General features: G+C 38.4%; 1 protein-coding gene across 1 annotated transcript; it reads right to left on the bottom strand.

Annotated features, from left to right (window-relative positions):
* Nucleotides 1–100: 100 nt before the first annotated feature.
* LOC143033461 (uncharacterized) lies at nt 101–19279 on the bottom strand. Its single transcript, XM_076198933.1, has 5 exons — nt 19149–19279; nt 18791–18906; nt 6489–6644; nt 5597–5748; nt 101–374 (listed from the first exon to the last, which is right to left on the bottom strand). Exons 1-5 carry the CDS (start codon nt 19219–19221, stop codon nt 131–133), a joined length of 741 nt encoding a protein of 246 aa, XP_076055048.1. The 5' UTR covers nt 19222–19279; the 3' UTR covers nt 101–130.
* Between the last annotated feature and the right edge of the window lie 475 nt (nt 19280–19754).

The raw sequence follows: 19754 nt of genomic DNA, 5'->3' as shown, positions 1-19754 counted from the left end.
ATTGTATGCGTATATTGAGATTAAATTCCATTGAATGCTACTCGGCCAAAATGAAAATGACAAATTAATATATTCAACCCGGGTGACAAGAAAACACATATTCTAAATGCGACTTTTTCTTCATTATTCTTTAGTCTGTCTTTACAAGACGCGGGGTGTTTTGAGGCGGATACCGATCAACCTGGGGATCACAGTCAAGGAAAAACCCGACCGGCGTGAGGTCAATCATGTAGAGGGCTTGGTTCATGATGTTCTGGACGGTGTCCTCAATCATATTCCGGATGAAGAGGCGGATGATGTTGGCCACAAATTCATACATCATCTCAAAAAGCCAGTTGAGCAATCCGAGACCCGTGATGTCCATGCTGATATGTCTGAAAAAGAATCCAATTAATGACGATGGTGATGACAACAGCAAAAGAAGGAGATATAAGTAGCACTGAATGAGGTGAAAGCTATGAAAACAATTAGTTAAGTGAATGTCATGTGGAACATCTGAAAATAGAACAGAGTGGTAAATCTGGAGTGCCTAATGAGGTTTTCAGTGCATGTCGAAGGAAAAGAAGTGTTCTTGTAGATTGGAGGAGAGTATGTATAGTTCCGCTATACAAAAAGTAATTTTAGTGAGATCAGTTTGTTGAGTGTATTTGGTTTAGTGTATGGGTATGTATTGTTATGTTGATAGGGAAGTAAGACGAGAGTGAATGATAGAGAAAATTGTGGGTTCAGTATAGAAAGAAGGTGCGTAGAATAACTACTTGAGGATAAACCAGGTACGCAGAGTTAAGCGCACAGGCGCTATTTATTTATCTACTTTGCTTGATTTGTATCCCTGAAGACGCCTTAGATCGAAAGTTTTTGTTTTTGTTGTTGTCGTCGCTCCCTAGACTGCGTGGTCGAGCAGTCCCGTCTCCTTGAAGAACGCTATGGTTGGAACGGGGTTTTCCCACGAATCCGTTATAAAACATATGTTGTGTTGTTGGCGTGCGTAATTGTGGACAATGCAGTCTTCCATAATGGCGTGAAGTGTTACATCTTGGACAAGTATCTGCGTTGCGGTCACTCAGCTACCTCTGGTAACTTAGAAGGGCTGGATAGTGTCCGCAACGCAGCCTGGCCAGATGGACTCTGTCCTTTAGGTGGGAGAGAATTCAGAGAAATGGGTATCAGGGGGTTGGGCATGCAGCAGCGTGTTGCCTTTCAGTCTGCCAATGAAGCTGTGAGTGATATGATTATGAATATGCTTCTAGGGGCGGGTGTCTGGTGCTTGTGGAGGAAGAGAAGAGAGTATTTGTGAGCGATATAAGTATTTTGATGTTGTTTTGATGTTTCTTGCCATGTAGTACGACACTGGTCAACAAAGAATCCGTCCTAAGGAAAACATGATCTGCATCTTATATGTTTTTGCATGCAGAATCCAAAAATAATGTTTTCGTGTTTCCATCACCCACAGTTTTTGTGTTCTACGGTATGTTACGTTAAGTGTGTTACGTAGGATAAATTTCAATCAAGTGGTGGCAACACTGAGCTTGGCAACACTGAGTGAGAGTGTTATACGTTTGGCAGTACTGTGTTTAAAGTGGTGGTGGTGTATTGCGCATTTGTGTGGTAATAAGTTTATGATATCATAGAGTAGTGTAGCCGCCGTTCACCTTCACAATGCCAAGAAACTGTATAAACCACCCAGATCATTTTTGCTTTATTTGTGGTGTACTGACATTCAAGTCACTAAGACGGTGTTTCCCGCCATTGATTAAAAAGTGCTATTAACATTATTTTGGCTGCAAAGTAGGGGACCAGAATAAAAGCTGGGCCCCTCATGTGTGTTGTAGAGCATGTCTCAGGCTTCTCACTGCATGGGCGAAAGGTTCACGCCATATGCCTTTTGCCATCCCTATGGTTTGGAAAGAACCAAGAGATCATACTTCAAATTGCTACATCTGCATTACAAATATAAAAGGTATATTGTAAAATATCCTAATTTATCATCTGCTATGAGACCAGTACCTCACAGTCAAGACTTTCTTGTACCTGACCCTCCAAAACAAATGGAATTAAAATATGATGAGTCAAGTGAGGAGGTTGTGGAGAACGAAACAGAATACATACGCTTTCAGCCGATCTCTTCTTCAAATGAACCACATATTGAGTCAAGGAGATCCGAATGATCTTGTGCGGGATTTAAACTTTTCAAAAAAGCAATCTGAACTTCTTATTTTCAGGTTCAAGGGCTGGAATCTTTTCCAGAAAGAATTCAAAGTTAGTTTTTATCGTAAGCGACAATGCGATTTTGAACAGTTTTTCTCACTTGAGGATGATATGGTGTTTTGCAATGATGTATATTCTGTTATGGAGGAACTTAACCAAAATATGACAGGAATGAGTGGCACTTGTATATTGACTCTTCAAAAGTGACCCTGAAAGCTGTTTTGCTCTACAATGGAAATAATTTTCCTTCTGTTCCTCTGGCCCATGCAGCTAACATGAAGGAAACATATGAGAGTATGAAACTTCTATTGAATATATATATATATATATATATATATATATATATATATATGTACCCATATATATATATATATGTATATATATATATATACATATATATATATAAATATATATATATATATACATATATATATATATATATATATGAAGAACATAAATGGAATACCTGTGGTGACGTAAAGGTTGTTTTATTTTTCCTTGGAATGCAGCTGGGTTACACAAAGTTTTATTGTTTTCTCTATGGGTGGGGCAGTCGAGATAAGAAAAATTATTATAAAAAGGATGTGTGGCCGAAACGATCTCTGACCCCAGGAGAGAAGAATGTTGTCAATCCTCCTCTTGTTGATTCAGAGAAAATTTATCTGCCTCCTTTGCATATTAAGCTAGGGTTGAAGAAATTTTTTGTTAAAGGTATGGGTAGAACTGGCAAGGGATTCCGTACTTGAAAAACAAGTTTCCTAGAGTAAGTGACGCAAAAATCGAAGAAGGTTTTTTTTGTTGGACCACAGATTAGGGAGCTGATGAGAGGCCAGAAATTTGAAGAGAAAATCTACATGGCTGTCATTTAAGAAAGATTAGGGCAGAGTTTTTTTGAGGAGTGACAAAACAAATAACTATTCCGAAATCGTAAAAGAACTACTAACATCCTACAAGGCCTTGGGATGCAATACGAGCCTAAAAATTAAATTCCTAGACTCTCACTCGGATTTTTTCCCTACAAGTCTTGGCGCCGTCCGTGAAGATTATGATGAGAGGTTTCACAAGGACATTCTGAACATGGAAACCCGGTATCAATGGAAGTGGAGCTCTTCGATGTTGTGTAATTACTGTTGGACACTAAAAAGGGATCTCCCAGAAGCAAAATATAGTCGAAAATCATACATTTCTACATTTTAAAGATAAGTTTTACTGAAATATCAGCCTCACTTATTAGTTATAATTGTTTAAAATGTAATATGCTATCACAGGAAAATTATGCCTGATAGAAAATTTCTAAAAATGTATTTGAAATCAAATGAAAAAATACTATCAAGTTCGCCTACTTTTGCTTGTGGGACAGGTATTTTAATAAATTTTGTTGACCAGTGTAATTGGTAGGTTCTGTTTGTGGAGGCTGCGGCGTTTGTGTGTCTCTCATATCGAGGTGATCCTTGACATTGAGAGTTTTCGTTTCATGGTGTAGATGGTCTGTAGGCATTTATGCAGCCTATAATTATCTTTAGGGTTTTGTCCTGTATAGTCTGTAGGGTATTGCGGTGTTTCTCGGCGTGGTTAGGGGCCCATGCAGGTCTCGAATAATTCATTGATGAGCGCATATAATTGTTTGTATACTGTAGTGGTAGTTTCTTTGTTGTGTCTGAATGTTGCACCTGCAAGTGATTTAAGTGCGTTGAGTCCAGGTGTGCATTTTGTCTTTATATTTTATTTGAATGACATGGATGTATCTTATGTTACACCAAGAATCTTGGTTGAGTGTCTATATGGTATGAGATTGTTGTTGATAGAGAGACGTGGTATGTATTCATGTTCCGCTGTGCAATTGGTGAGAAGTGTGGCTGAGGATTTGGTTGGGGCTATTTTGAGTCTATAGTGAACCAGGGGTTGAGAGTATCGAGGTATGACTGTATTATTTTTGCTACTCTGCGCTGCGGTGTGTCCATGTTATTACTATGTCGTCTGCGTAAGAGGAGATTATTTCTGGGATGTGAGGTGTGGGCATATTATGCATGTGTAGATTAAAAAATGTAGGGATAGGACGGAGCCCTGAGGTACTCCGTCCCTCAAGTCTCTGGTGTGCAATGATTGGACATTATATGACAAATCGGCATTTCAACCTGCCAAATAATTAGCCAGCCTTGTTTGTGATATTGTATCAGGACATTGCATAAAATCCTTTACTAATGTATAGTGCTATAAGAAGTGTTCTATGTTCGGGCTTATCTGAATTGATGCCGCCGAAAATTTTTTGTTTAAGATCTATCAGAATAGTGTTTTTAGGATGTGGTGGTCTAAACCACGTTGCGATTTGGCAAGATTATGTGGTATGACGAGTTGTAATATGTGGCATTTTATGACTTGGAGGAATTGCAGAGAGGAGTGATTGGGCGATGTGATGCTGGAACTGTCAGTTTTCTGTTAGGCTTGAGGATTGTAATGATTTTACCATGCTTCCAGATGTTGGCTATGGTGTTATGTGTAAATCTGTAGTTTACAGTGTTGGTGATTGCATGCATGCCGTGTGGTCTAAGGTGTATTAGGTGGATGTTACTTATGCTGTCTGGACCACAGGTGGATGAGTGCTTGAGGTTATGTATTAAATGCTTTGTCTGGCTGTTTATGAAGGATGCTTAGTCTGGGTTTGTGGGGAAGTCTTTCTTACGTCGGGTGATGCGTCGGTCGTCAGGGTGAGGAACACGATGGCATATCTATGTAAAGTGATTCATGAGAGTGTTAGTTTGTTGTCTGTTTGAGGGTAGGGTGACTGTTGTTGTGATGAGTGTTGTGTAAGAGCGTGTTGTATTACTGGTGGATAGTGTAATATTGTTGAGTGCCTTGTATATTTTTTGTGTTTGTTTCGTGATTGTGTTGAAAAAGATTTGCCAATTTTATGTTTTGTGCTCGTGTATCTTACTGTTGATATCAGTGTTAAGCGCTTGTATTTCGTCTGTTATGTTCTGAGTGATATGTGTGGAGAATATTAATCAATGATAGTACGTATGAGGCAAGTGCGGAAGGAAGGAGACCGATAGTAAAACGGAAGAAGAGTACGGGTACCTGAAGATAAAGACAGTGCGGGAAAATGAAAGACAGATAGACAGACAGACAGACGCACACACGCAGACAGAGAGACAGAGAGACAGAGAGAAAGAGAAAGAGAGAGAAGAATTATGTACGCTAGTTTGCGACAGAAGTGAGTGGAGGAAGTATATGTAAAAGAGGGAATGGTAGGAGGAAAGGAAAGGGAAATGAAACTGTAGGAGAGAGTATGAGGAAGAACTATCCAAAATTAACTAACCCCATAGTGGATCTTCGTTTGACATTTTTCACTTTTAATTTCTCACATCCAAACTCTTCAGTTTTTACTTACCCTATCCTTAGGACTTCTAATGCAGACGCTTGGAACCTGCACGAATCTTTGAAGAGCTTAGCTTGGAACCAGACGTCCACGCCTTTGACTCGTGCCGTGATATCGAGCTTGGGTCCCAAGTCCATGAAGGTCACAAGACTTTTGTAGTGTGCCTAAATGTGAGGAGTAAATTGTCTGAGTTATTCACTTGGAAATAGCTGACCGTCTTCAGTACTAAGAGTACGTTCCTAATATACATAAAGTGATCAAGCGAGGATTTTCTTTAATCACAAGTGTCCGGAATTAGCACTTGTTATGAAATGAAAAGCGTTGATTCTTTTTTTTTTTTTCACATTCTCGTTGCTAATTGGGGCTGCCATGCTGGGTCTGCACTGCCTGATCGGTAAGAAGACGGAAGACGGAAAGTCATCAATCTTAAATCAACCAGACTGCAAAGTAACACTAATTCCTCACCTCCTCATAGAGATGCGGCCTCAAAGGGCCGGCACCTGGTCTCCGGATTGGGCTCAGAACTTTATTCTGTACACCTTACCACATCTCTCCAACTATTCCTCCTTATTCTATTCTTGTTTAATTCTAATAATAGTATCTTACAATAGAATAGCCTTCTCTAGGTAAAATTACCTAAGTAGAACAACATCTTATAGTTATTTTTCTATAGACTCAAAGAGCAATTATAATGTTAATTGTACATTCTGCAGAAATAGACTTCATCAGGCATATGATTTGAATGTTTAACAGCACATTCCAGCCAAACAGTAATAGTTTTGTTTTGTTTAATGTAAGACGATTTTACTAAGTTTCAGATAAACCTTTTCCTAGACTGAGGTTCTTGACTTTTTTTTCTTTTTTATCAAGAATATTCTGCTGAAGGACTTGTGCATTATCTCACCTTGAGGCTGACGATGGTCATTTTGCACTCGATGCCGGTCACCTTACCCTCAGCGTCGTAGAGGAAAAGGACATTGCCTTTACGTTCGATGGTCGAAATTCCGGCAATCCAGCCATCGTAGAGTCCGGCTTCCCCAAACCACGTCACTCCCATAATCTGTCCGTGGAAAAGACTTCAGTCGTACAAGATAGGATGAGGATAGGTTGTAGAATGATGGAGTAATTAAGAAAGACCTTCTTTGTGGGTGAGAGAGGGTAATGATGGGTGTAACAGGGTAAATAGTTATCAGTTAGGGATATGATCTGTCGTTCAGGAGAATCGCTTGGTAGAATGAATACAATAGCGAATTTAAAAATGGGAACTAGATTCTGCTGAAACAAACTTCACAAACATTTGACATTAGTGATTGACACTTGCTCTAGCTGTCCGAATTCACAAGACACATGTGACGACAACACAGTATAACAAACTATTTAAAAATATATATAATAATATGATAAGAAATTTACAATGAGAACATAGAATATATGCACGCAAGTGAAAAAGCAAAATTTGGAATAAATGGCTGGGGCCGAACATCAGACAAAATGAATGAAAGACAGCCAAAGCAGGAAATTTAATATTGCGGGATTTAAACACTTTCATCAGGATAGAAACCACAAGAAAGGTGGGGGTGTTCTATTGTACGTTAAAAACAATGTTCATGCTTGTGTTTTAGAGAAAGTGAAACAGGATGCATATGACAGTTTGTGGGTTGAGTTAACCCTAACAAATGGACAAAAATTGAATATAGGTGTAATATATAGGCCAAAGACATTATCATTAGCAGACGACAAACTGTTATTTCAAGAACTGTCTAGTTTCTGCAACCGGGATTTATTGATAATGGGTGATTTCAATTTTACTGACATTGATTGGATGACCCTTGAACATGGCCATATAGGTAGTCGCTTGATTGATTTTCTTGGTGACAATTACTTAATTCAGCATGTAAAAGAGCCCACAAGATATGGAAACTTGCTCGATTTATTGATTACTAGCCGCGAAAGCATGGTAACTGATGTAGAAGTCGGTGAATCTGTTGCAAATAGCGATCACAATTTAGTCAGATTCAAACTCCTAAACAATTTTAGAATAGATACTTGTGTTTCTAAAATACCCGATTTCAGTAAAGCTCAGTTCATAGAACTACGTCAGGAGCTTCAGCTTACAGATTGGGAGGCAAAATTAAACGAAAGGCCTGTAGATCAGATGTGGGAAATATTTCAAAATACGCTCACTAAGATGATTCAAACTTACATTCCTTTTAAGGACAGACGTCCCCCAAATCAGGCTCGCCCAAAGTGGCTCGACAAAGAAACTGAAAAAAGTATTGCTAAAAAGAGACAGGCTTATAAGAAATATAAGTGCTCGGGTGCATCTAATGACTATGAAAGTTATGTATCAATACAGAGAGATTTAAAAAAGACAATAAGAAAAAGAAAACGACAATACGAAATGAACATCGCTGATAAATCCAAAGAGAATCCCAAAGAATTCTATAGTTACATTAGAGATAAAAAGGTTGTTAGGAATCACATTGGTCCACTATTATCTGCTGACGGTCAACTTGAATATTCAAATGAAGGAATGTGTAATATCTTAAACAATTATTTTAGCTCGGTGTTCGTAAACGAAACACCTCAAAGTGAATTCCAAACTGAAACCTGTGAAAAGTCTAGGGTGAACTTACTACGGTAAATATAACAAAAGAAAAAATTAAAAGGTGTAAAGAAAAATTCAAAGTTGACAAAACACCAGAGTTTGACGGTTGACATTCAAGAATCTTAAAGGAAATGAAAAATGAGATCGTTGTTCCATTAGAAATTATTTTCAAGAAATCCATCATATCCGGAGATGTCCCAAGAGAATGGAAGCTAGCTAACGTTACTCCCATATTCAAAAAAGGTGACAAAAAGAAACCAAATAACTATAGGCCTATAAGTTTGACTTCGATCGTAGGAAAAATAATGGAAACTATCATCAGAGATGATATCGAATATCATTTAGAAAGTAACCGTTTGATAAATGATAGCCAGCATGGTTTCAGACGGAAACGTTCTTGCGTGACTAACTTACTCGAATTCTACAACACAGTTATCTCCAATTATGACAAAAGAAACAATATAGATTTAATATATCTAGACTTTGCAAAAGCTTTTGATACCGTCCCACACGAAAGACTACTTACTAAATTAGCTTTGCATGGAATAAGTGGTAGCCTATTAGGTTGGACTAGTAATTGGTTGAAAGGTCGAAAACAGAGAGTTGTTTTAAATGGAAAAACTTCTGGATGGAAAAATTGTACAAGTGGAGTTCCTCAGGGTTCCGTTATTGGGCCACTTCTATTCATAGTATATATAAATGATATAGACAATGGACTAAAATCTACTGTTTCCAAATTTGCTGATGATACAAAACTATGCGGAGTGGCAAATGATCACTCAAACCAATTAGATATTCAAGAAGATTTAGATCAATTACAGCAATGGTCTGAAAAGTGGCTAATGAAATTTAACACAAGTAAATGCAAGGTAATGCACATAGGTAAAAATAACAGTAAGTACGATTACAAGTTATTTGGAAATTCGTTAACAAAAGTGGATAGTGAAAAAGATCTCGGCGTAATTATCAGTAACGCCCTCAAATCATCCAAGCAGTGTATTTCAGCCTCTGAGAAAGCAAATAAGATTCTGGGATTGATTGCGCGATCTTTTGATTTCAAAAGTCCATCACTCATTAACAAGCTATATAAATCGTTAGTTCGTCCACATTTGGAATATGCTGTTTCCGTATGGTCACCGAATCTCATTAAAGACATTGACAGACTGGAAAAAGTACAACGGCGAGCCACAAAACTGATTCCAAATATCAAAAATAAATCATACGAAAATCGACTTAAGCACATGAATCTGTTTTCCCTAAAAAAGCGTAGACTCAGAGGTGACTTGATACAGGTCTTTAAGATTTTAAAGGGAATTGACAACATCAAAAGTGACCAAATTTTCACATTGAATGAGAATCAGACAAGAAACAATGGTCTCAAACTGTCCGGAAATAGATTCAATTTGGAAGTAGGTAGAAACAACTTTGCCAACCGTGTAGTTAATGAATGGAATAAACTTCCTGCACAGGTAGTGCAATGTAGTTCAGTTCGAAGCTTTAAGAATCATTTAGATAAATACCTAAGTAAGATGCTGTAATGATTATAATTTATGTTATATTATTTGTTTTTGTTTTGTTATAATTTGTCTGTCTGATTTTCATTTATTATTAGTTATATGTCAATTTATAATCATTTACTATTTACCTTTTTGTTTGTTATTCAACTATACCTATGCATTTATTTATGTATTCTATTTGTTATTTTTACATTATTATAGTTTTAATTTATCATTAATATGATTTTTTTTTTTTTTTTTTTTCATCCGACCTAGATATGGATCAAAAGGTCTCCTGTCGGCATGCTCCGCCTTTGTAATCCTTTGTAAAGTTTGAAAGGGGATCAGAAATATTCAATGGGTTTAAGGAAATTAAAGTAAACGACTAGTGATGACGAGACATAACCTGAGAACGATAAAAGATCTTACATTAGATGGAAATAAACAAAACATTCATTATGGAAAAATATTCTAAATATCAGTCTAACTCAAAGCATCGTATCTGAGGTATCGATGAATCCCAAGGTGACAGATGAAAGGAGGTGGTGAATATAATGTACATATGGTGATTGTAATCAGTGGATCTTAGAAAAAGAGGAAAAAGAAAATAAGAGACTCAAAAGGACGAAATTCAAAGATAAGAACTGTAAAAAAAGAATATTATATTGCTAATAACTAGAACCAAACATTCAACATAGAAAAAAATTAAATATTCAACCAATTCAGGCAATCGTATACTGGCAAAGTTGAAGCTGATAGAGGTGGAAGACGGCAACGAACGTATATATAATTATCATAGTCAGAAAAGCATAAATTGGTCTAGAAGTGGTGAAGATAAATAACAAAGCAATGCCTAAGGCCTAGCTTGAAATAAATTTCTGTGGTATAAATCCCAAAAGGAATACAATAAGATAGGTACTCAGTAGACGAAAGCTGATCTTTGTGGAAAAAAGAGGAAAAGCGTTATGATGATTCTGTGCAAATTCTATGGAAAACCCCAAACAGAAAATGAAAAGCTACAAAAAAAGAGAACGAGATGTGATATGAAAATTAGAGGAAAAATATTATGAGAGGATATGTGATAATTTTTTAAAAGATGCCACGGGAGAACGAAAATATACAACATAAAGATCTAAGAAAACATGTTAACCAAAAGTCCTTTTCCCCTTATAAAGTGTGTCCAAGTCAAAGCACCTAACCTCTACATACACATGAAAGACGTTATCATCTTTTATTTTTTTAAAGTTCAATAAAGAAAACTCCAGAAAACAAAAGATAAAAGTGTCATGAAATTTCGGTCCAGATAGAAAAATGTATATATAAATGAAGGAAACTATCACCTGAAATAGTAGAGATCTATAGAGAATTAAAGAAATGCAAAATTTAAACTGGAGTTGTAGGAGACAATAAATAAACATATACATCCACAACAAAGTCATGTCGTAGCACATTGGTAAAATAATACTGATAACCCACTTTCGGAGAAAAATAAGCGAAAGTATAAAGATCTGTATATTTCGATCACTAACTGTGATCCTCTTCAGCAGATGCTAAAGAGGATCACAGTTAGTGATCGAAATATATAGATCTTTATACTTTCGCTTATTCTTCTCCGAAAGTGGGTTATCAGTATTAAACATATACATACATATACCTCCGTTAATAAGGGAGGGGCCAACCAAGGTATGCATCCACCCTTCACCCATCCCATATCCATCCTATACCAATTCGTTTTACCTTTTACCTGAGCTCGTTGTGGATGATATGCGCTGGTGGCGCAATCGGAAGCAAGTTGGTCTCGCATTCGCTTGCTTGTGGGTTCGAAACCCGCACTCCTTCCGTGGGCTCCTCACCTTCTTCCTCTTCTTCATATATAGTATATATAGATCTATCTATATACCAAGGGCCTTTTCCCCTTATTAGGGGGGTAGCCAAGTCAAAAGGTACATAACCACTCCCACGCATTTCACTCTCATCCATTCCACTACCATCCACCACCCTTTCCTCCTTCTCATATTAGCTCCTCATGGATGACGGGCCATCCCTGTATCCCACCCACTGCCCTGGACCAGAACCAATGTAGCAAGACATAGTACATCCATAGCAAGGCCACTTCACTTAATCGGCGAGCAACCTACCCCCGCCCCCTCCGTCCCCTCATGCAAAAAAAAAATATATAGAAGACAGGGAGAAATCCCTTCGGGCTGCGTCAAAATATCATTCACACATAACCACTCCCTACCCCGTTATCCACCACATTCTCCCTTCCTCTCATCTAGTATCATCTATACACACCCATCCTCCACTCATCCCTATCTCCTGTCCTCTCCCTTCCTTGTTCAACGGCCTTTTTTACCTTATCCTTCTATCTCATCCTCGATCGTTCCCTTAAGTTCACTCCATCCATCTCTGCCTTCCACATCTCTTTTACTAATCTTTCTTCACTCAACCTTCCTACGTGTCCAAAGCATCCCAACACTTTTTCGTCAACCCTATTTGCCAAATTCTTTTCCACCACCGCTCTCCTTCTCACTTCCTCGTTTCTCCCCCTATCCAATCTTGTAACTCCTACCATACCTCTCAGATATTTTATTTCAAACACATTGAAACTTTTCACCTCTACCTCTCCTAAGATTCAAGTTTACTCCATACAGTGTCGTCGGCACAATTATCCCTTCATATAGTCTCCTCTTTGCACCCATTTCCGAATGCCTATTTCCACTTTTTAGTTACTTCTTTCAGTCTACAATTTACCTTCGCCTTCATTTTTCCCTTTCCTGCCACATGCGACCCCAATTACTAAAAGCTGTCCACTTCCCCCAGCCTCTCTCCTTTAACACTCATTTCCAACCCGCTGCCATTATCTCACCTTCTACATCTCATCACAGTGCTTTTACCAGCATTTACCTTCAACTTTCTCCTATCTCATACCATCCCAAACTCCGTCACTAATTTCTTTAACCCCCCTCTAACCCTGCCACAAGGCCAATGCCGTCAGCAAGCAACAGCTGCTCACCTCCCACTTTTCTCCATTTTCTTTAACCATCTCCAATCTCCTGCCCATTATCCCTGCATTCACCTTCCGCACCACCCCATCCATGTACACACTGAGCAGCCATGGCGACATGACACATATATGACCCAGCCCCACCTTTACCTCAAACCGCTCGCTCCCTCCATTTCCCATTATAACACAGGCTCTACTACTCTCGTAATAACTCTTGACTGCCCTTAACAGCTTTCCCCCAAATCTCATATATCTGCAAAACCTCCCACAGTGCCTTCCTGTCTACCCTATCATAGGCCTCTTCCAAATCCACAAGGGCCTTAAAAATATCCTTACCTTTTCGTAAACCTTTCTTGCATGTCTACCTTTTCGTAAACCTTTCTTGCATGTCTACCTTCCCACAAATATCTGATCCACGTCATCCCTACCTTCCCTAAGCCCATACTGTTCCTCACCAATTACTCCCTCTGTTCCTTTCCCAGTCCCATCAATTAAAACTCTCCCAAAAGCCTTCCCAACTACACTCAAAAGTCTGATCCCTCTGAAACTACTACACTCACATTTGTCCCCTTGTCCCTTGTAAAGCGGAACTACTCGTATATAGGCACTCCTAAAATCCTCCGGCACTCTACTTTCCCTTATTCACACATTAAACAACCATAACAACCAGTTCACTATTACTGCATCTCCCTTCTTCAGACACTCCGCATGATGCCCATCTAACCCAGGTGCCTTACCTGCTCTCATAATTTTCAATACTACTTGAACCTCATCTTTTCTTCTTTCTTCTCCATTTTCATTTCCCATCACCTTCCTTTTCTTAGCGCTACTGCTACCACCAATCCCTCCCTATCACCTTTTTTCCTTGTGTTCTCATATGTTTTCCAAGTCCTACTTTACAACCAATCTCTTGTACAACCTCTTCTGCAATATACGAGTATATGAAAAGTGCAATTATACAGATAAGCAAGCACACACACATACACACGCGAACACACACACACAAACACACACGCAAACACACACACAAACACACACAAACACATACACAAACACAGATACACACACACACAAACACACACACACGCACATACACACGCACACACACACACACACACACGCACACACACACACCACGAGCATAGCTCCTCTTTTAATGTAAGATACAACTAGGTAAATACATACACACATCTCGCAAAAGACGACTGGGACTTATAGCTGAGAGAAGATGCTGCTCTTCTGTGAAAAGGCACCAGTAATAGTATATAAAAAAGAAATTTCTAAATAAAATGGAACCTATCCAAAGTGATAGCATGTTTATTCACTCAATCTGAATGAAACAATGACACTCAGACATTGAAAGCGCTCTTGCTGGCCTGGGCCTGAGCACGCATGTAGTTAAGAGTGCCCAATCGGGAAGTAAAGACATCAACCAACTTAAAGCACCTTTGAAAATCATCACCTACAGATGTGCTAGAAAATATTTTGAGGAAATTAGCTTTACAAGTATCATAATTTTGTTTCAAAGTTTTGGGGTCAAGACATGAAGCTGACAACATTTTAGCTGCCAATGAGTTAGGTGCAATTTGAGACCTTACTAATAAGATTTTTTTTCTGGCCCAGTAGTAACGTTAGTATTAATTATACTATCTTTGCACCGACGAATAAATTCTGCAGACTTATACTGGCAATCCTGACCCTAAAACTTAACTATAGAAAGATCCTGATGCAAAAGGATAAATGTATGAGCCATCGTCTGAGATGGAGTTTGGAGACTCATAAACGAAGACAATTTACTCTTAGTAGACATATTTAAAGTTGACCAAGGTAACAGTAATCCACTCATTAATACCATTAAAACAAAAACAAGGAGAAATTCTTAATACATACATCAATTGTGGCGATCGCTTACAGAAACAAATACGCCCTGCGCGGATAAACCTGGGCCAACAATCTTTGCTGTAAAAATGTTCATAAAGAAAAGCACCAATTTTCTATGACACACAGCAGAGGAAAACGGCACCGCAAGGAATAACTATACAGAAAAAAGAAGTCAATATGGCTGAAATGTGACGTCACAAATATGGCCGCCAATGACATAAGCAACAAGACGTAAAAATATGGCCGGTTCTAACATAAGTAACAGCCTGTCCAGAGAAATAAATTATTGATCAATTATTACAATAACACTACATGACATACATGCATAACTAACAAAAACGTATATACGCAAGATTGAACACTAATGAATAGTACAGCCAGTGCGAAAAGGTAGGGAACTGAAACCGGCAGACGGAGACGATCTGCGTAGATGAAATATGTTCATTAATCCTTTCCCATTCCGGCCTCCAGAAGAATCACAACACACACATATACACACACACACACACACACATACACACACAGGAACAGTAGTCAAACGTCTAATTAATATACAGTAGATGATGAAGATATCTAAAATCCAGGCAGAATGCCAAGCCGGAGACTACATGGGATGAAGAAAAAAAAATCACATGGAGCCCACCACTAATACACTGTTCATGTATAGTTTACAAAGTCACTGTGTTGAATTCTTTATATATAATTTCCACATGCACTGTAATGAATAAAAGAGACAGAAGTGGAGAGAGTGAGCATGAGTAAGGAGGGAGTGAACATGAGGGGGCGGCCGAGGATGAGATGGATGGATTGGGTAATGGGGCATTGAGAAAGAGGGGAATCTCTGTTGAGGAAGAAAGGGAGAAGAAAGATAGGGGTGAGTGCAGAATGATTGTGTATGGATGATGCTGTGATGCATGGGGGATAGGGGGAGGGGAGGGGGAGGGAGTATGTATGAATGATATTTTGACGCAGCCCGAGGGGATTTCTCCTCGTCTTCTTCTTTTTATTTTCTGCATGAAGGGACAGAGAAGGAGGGGAGTCCCCAATTAAATGAAGTGCCCTTGCTGTAGATGTGTTGTGTCTTGCTACATTGCTTCTGACCCAGGGTAGTGGGTGAGATGCGGGGATGACCCGTCATCCAGGAAGAACCAAGAAAAGAGAGAGAGAGTGAGGGTGGTGAATGGGAGTGGAGTACGTAGGGATGAAATGGATGGGAGTGGATTTATGCCTTTGACTATGGCTACATCCCTTGTAAGGGGAAAAGCTATTGGTAATTGTATGTATTAAGAAGACTTTCTCTCACCTGTCAAAGTTTCATATTCCCTATTTAGTTTGGTAACCTTTGCTTTCTTAGCCAGGCTTATTTCTTTTTCTTGATCAGAGTTTCGCTTTATGTAATGTAATATTGCCTCATGGGAAGAAAGTAAAACTTTTAATCGTTTTAAATCAACTGCAATTTCGCGTACCTCCAAGGAAAAGTTGCATCAATCTCGAAACATATATTTTTCTTTTATTTTGTCTCTAGCATCACAATGATCAATTTCCCTAATGAAATTACTCATCTTTGATGGAAACCTTTTAATTTTTCCATTCTCAGTGTAAATATAACAACAATGACAACACTTTGTAACGTAAACAAAAAATAATTAGTCTTTATCTTCCTGTGTTCCTGTTATGAGCGACGCCAGTGATGAAAAATGGCTACGAGTATTTTCCCTCTCTGACTCTCTCCCTAACTTGAAACCACTTTTTTTCCTCAACAGTGACTTCGAATTGCGCTGTCTACCCCCCACCCCCCTTCCCCCTATTCACTCAATTGGCAAATAATTCCATCTAATGGTACTCTTAATGGCTAAATCTATGAACGTCGGCCGTCGGCCGTCGCTTGCTTGTGTGTGTGTGTGTGTGTGTGTGTGTGTGTGTGTGTGTGTGTGTGTGTGTGTGTGTGTGTGTGTGTGTGTGTGTGTGTGTGTGTGTGTGTGTGTGTGTGTGTGTGTGTGTGTGTGTGTGTGTGTGTGTGTGTGTGTGTGTGTGTGTGTCCTCTTGTTTTTCCATTGTCCCATTTCAATAAATCATTCTTATCTAAGATTTCCATTCCCTTCATAATTATACTGATAGTTAGTAGGTCTCCTCTTTCCCTTCTTTGTTCCAGAGTTGGTCATTCTAATTTGGACAGTCTTTGTTCATATGTCATTTTGGAAAGAGTTGGTGCCAATTTTGTTGTTGCTCTTTGTATTCTTTCTATTTCTTTTATATTCTTTTTGGTACAGGGTGTCCATAGTGTTGCTGCGTACTCGAGTTTTGGTCTTATTAGTGTAGTTATTGTTTTTTTTTTTTAATCATTTCCTCGTCCAGACTGGCAAATGCCACTTTTATTGACCTTGATAAATTGTAGGTTTCTCCGGCTATTTTATTAATATGTTTATCCAGTGTCAAGTCTTTGCTGATCATCACTCCAAGGTCTTTTTTCGAGTTTACTTTTTTGACCTCTTCTTCACCAGTTTTGTAATCTCTCGATATTCTGTTTTTACTTTTTCCAAATTCCATTACACTAACATTTCTTGATATTGAATTTCACTTCCCACTTTTGAGTCCATTACCAGATCTTATCCAAGTCTTATTGTAATGAGTTACAATCCTCCTCAGATTTTACTTTCTTTAGTATTTTTGCGTCGTCTGCAAAGCAATTTATATAACACTCTATTCCTTCATCCATGTCATTTATGTATATGGTAAACATGATCGGGGCCAGTACTGATCCCTTCGAGACACCACTTTTCATTTCCTCCCAATCTGAGAATTTATCTCTAAATACTACTCTCATTTTCCTCCTAGACAGGAAGTCTCATCCATTCCAATAATTTTCCTCTGATGCCACCTATTGACTCTATCTTCCTCATTAGTTTATTGTGTGTGTGTGTGTGTATTTACCTAGTTGTATTTACCTAGTTGTATTTTACGGGAAGGGGAGCTATGCTCGTGGTCTCCCGTCTTCATATCTCATTTTATCTAAACTGTTTTTAAATTTATGTATTGTTTTTGCACACACCACTTTCTCATCTAACTTGTTTCAAATATCTATTGCTCTGTGAGGAAAGCTGTTCTTTTTCAGATCTCTTCTATAGCTGTCTTTCTTGATTTTCCTTCCGTGTCCTCTTGTATTTCTATCATTCCATTTTATCAGATCCTCTCTATCAATAGTTTCTATGCCTTTCATGATTCTGTAAATAGTTATCAAATCTCCTCTCTCCCTTCTTGGCTCTAGTGTCTATAGCTCAAGATTTGCTAGTCTCTCTTCATATGATAGTTTTGAGAGAGTTGGTGCCAATTTTGTAATTGCTCTTTGTATTCTTTCAAGTTTTGCTATACATTTTTTTGTACTTGGTGACCACATCGTTGCTGCATATTCCAATCTTGGTCTTATCAAAGTGATTAGTATTTTCTGTATTTTCTTCACCATTTCTTCATCCAGGTATGTAAATGCCATTTTGATTGTTCTTATTAAATTATAAGTTTCTCCAAAAATCTTGTTTATATGTTTCTCAGGTGACATATTATTCATAATAATGACTCCCAGGTCCTTCTCATTTTCTACTTTTTTTATTCCTTCTTCTCCCAATTTATATGATCCTATTATTCTTTTTTTGCTTTTTACAAATTCCATTATACTACACTTCTTAGTATTGTGTGTGTGTGTGTGTGTGTGTGTGTGTGTGTGTGTGTGTGTGTGTGTGTGTGTGTGTGTGTGTGTGTGTGTGTGTGTGTGTGTGTGTGTGTGTGTGTGTGTGTGTGTGTGTGTGTGTGTGTGTGTGTGCGTGTGTGTGTGTATGTGTGTGTGTGTGTGTGTGTGTGTGTGTGTGTGTGTGTGTGTGTGTGTGTGTGTGTGTGTGTGTGTGTGTGTGTGTGTGTGTGTGTGTGTATGTGTGTGTGTGTGTGTGTGTGTGTGTGTGTGTGTGTGTGTGTGTGTGTGTGTGTGTGTGTGTGTGTGTGTGTGTGTGTGTGTGTGTGTGTGTGTGTGTGTGTGTGTGTGTGTGTGTGTGTGTGTGTGTGTGTGTGTGCATAAATACATGTACACAAGTACGCTCACTACTCATATACTAAAACAGAAAGAAACACATGGTGTGGCTCATTTATGTAAAGGTCACCTGGAAAAAAAAATGTGCACACCCTCAAATACAGTATATTCTGAGCCCTGGATCAAGAACAAGACTCACCGTTCGGTTGAAAGCCATGGTGGAGTTGGGCAGCACTGCAGGGTCAAAACCTTCATTTACTATCATGATTTGCACGTTGTCCAAAACTAGGTCGATGTACTGGTTGAGGCTGTCATCTGTAACAAGGGATAAAGTCTCTACCTCAGACTGCTACAATGCGGGTAGATTTAGGTTCTTCAAACAACACTTAAGAAAAAAAATACCAACGAGATCAATTTGCTTCTACAGAAGTACTGGCATAAAAAAAAGACTTTGACAAATACATAATGAAATACTATTCCAAAGAAAATCCTATTTGGAAGGTACCATCTTATCTCGTTGCCTAAGTTATCAACCTGAACCATGACTAACACCTTACCTCTGACAGTAGCAGCCGCACTGGAGCCGCTGCTACATAATACAAAGGCCAAAATCAAGTACTGAAGCGCCATTATCGTCTTCTAAGTGTCCTTCTGAAAAGGTGAGACATTATGAGTAATGCATGCGTCTCTTGTTATATAAAGAGTAGTATCGAGAAATGAGTATTCCTGTGAACAGAGAGAAATAAAGGTTTTTATTTCCATGTACTTGAGAGCTTACAGGATTTCAGATCCTGAATTTATTGATGACGAAATTAGAACTATCCGGAATATTGGGGAAAAGTTAAAATATCCCACTCATATTCTTAATCAGTGTCGCAATACTCCCAAGAAACGCTTTGCAAAGCATGCAATCAAGAACAAGGAAACCATAAACAACTTTACACTTGTTCTTCTTTTTCATGAAAGTTTTCTTAGTATTATCAACTTACTCAAGAAATTGGATATCAAAGTTGCTTTTAAATATGACCACACCATTAAGAAAAATTTAATTAAGCACAGCCCGCCTAACAACAACGGTGTGATCTATAAAATTCCTTGCCAAGATTGTAAAAAAATGTATATTAGAAAAACTGGGAAAAACTTGGAAACAAGGATTTCCCAAC

This window comes from Oratosquilla oratoria, chromosome 15 (assembly GCF_046742065.1).
Source record: "Oratosquilla oratoria isolate Oo_2021 chromosome 15, ASM4674206v1, whole genome shotgun sequence".
Lineage (NCBI taxonomy): Eukaryota > Metazoa > Arthropoda > Malacostraca > Stomatopoda > Squillidae > Oratosquilla > Oratosquilla oratoria.
Note: the sequence above shows the minus strand (reverse complement) of the source record. Positions and strands in the feature narration are given on the sequence as shown.

Bases quoted from the DNA above. Each gene is read 5' to 3' on its own strand.
- LOC143033461 (XM_076198933.1), bottom strand. From the start codon at position 19,221: ATGGCGCTTCAGTACTTGATTTTGGCCTTTGTATTATGTAGCAGCGGC. The intron at 18,907-19,148 runs GTAAGGTGTTAG...CCCTTGTTACAG, and splicing joins TGCGGCTGCTACTGTCAGAG to ATGACAGCCTCAACCAGTAC. The intron at 5,749-6,488 runs GTGAGATAATGC...CCTCACATTTAG, and splicing joins TGACCATCGTCAGCCTCAAG to GCACACTACAAAAGTCTTGT.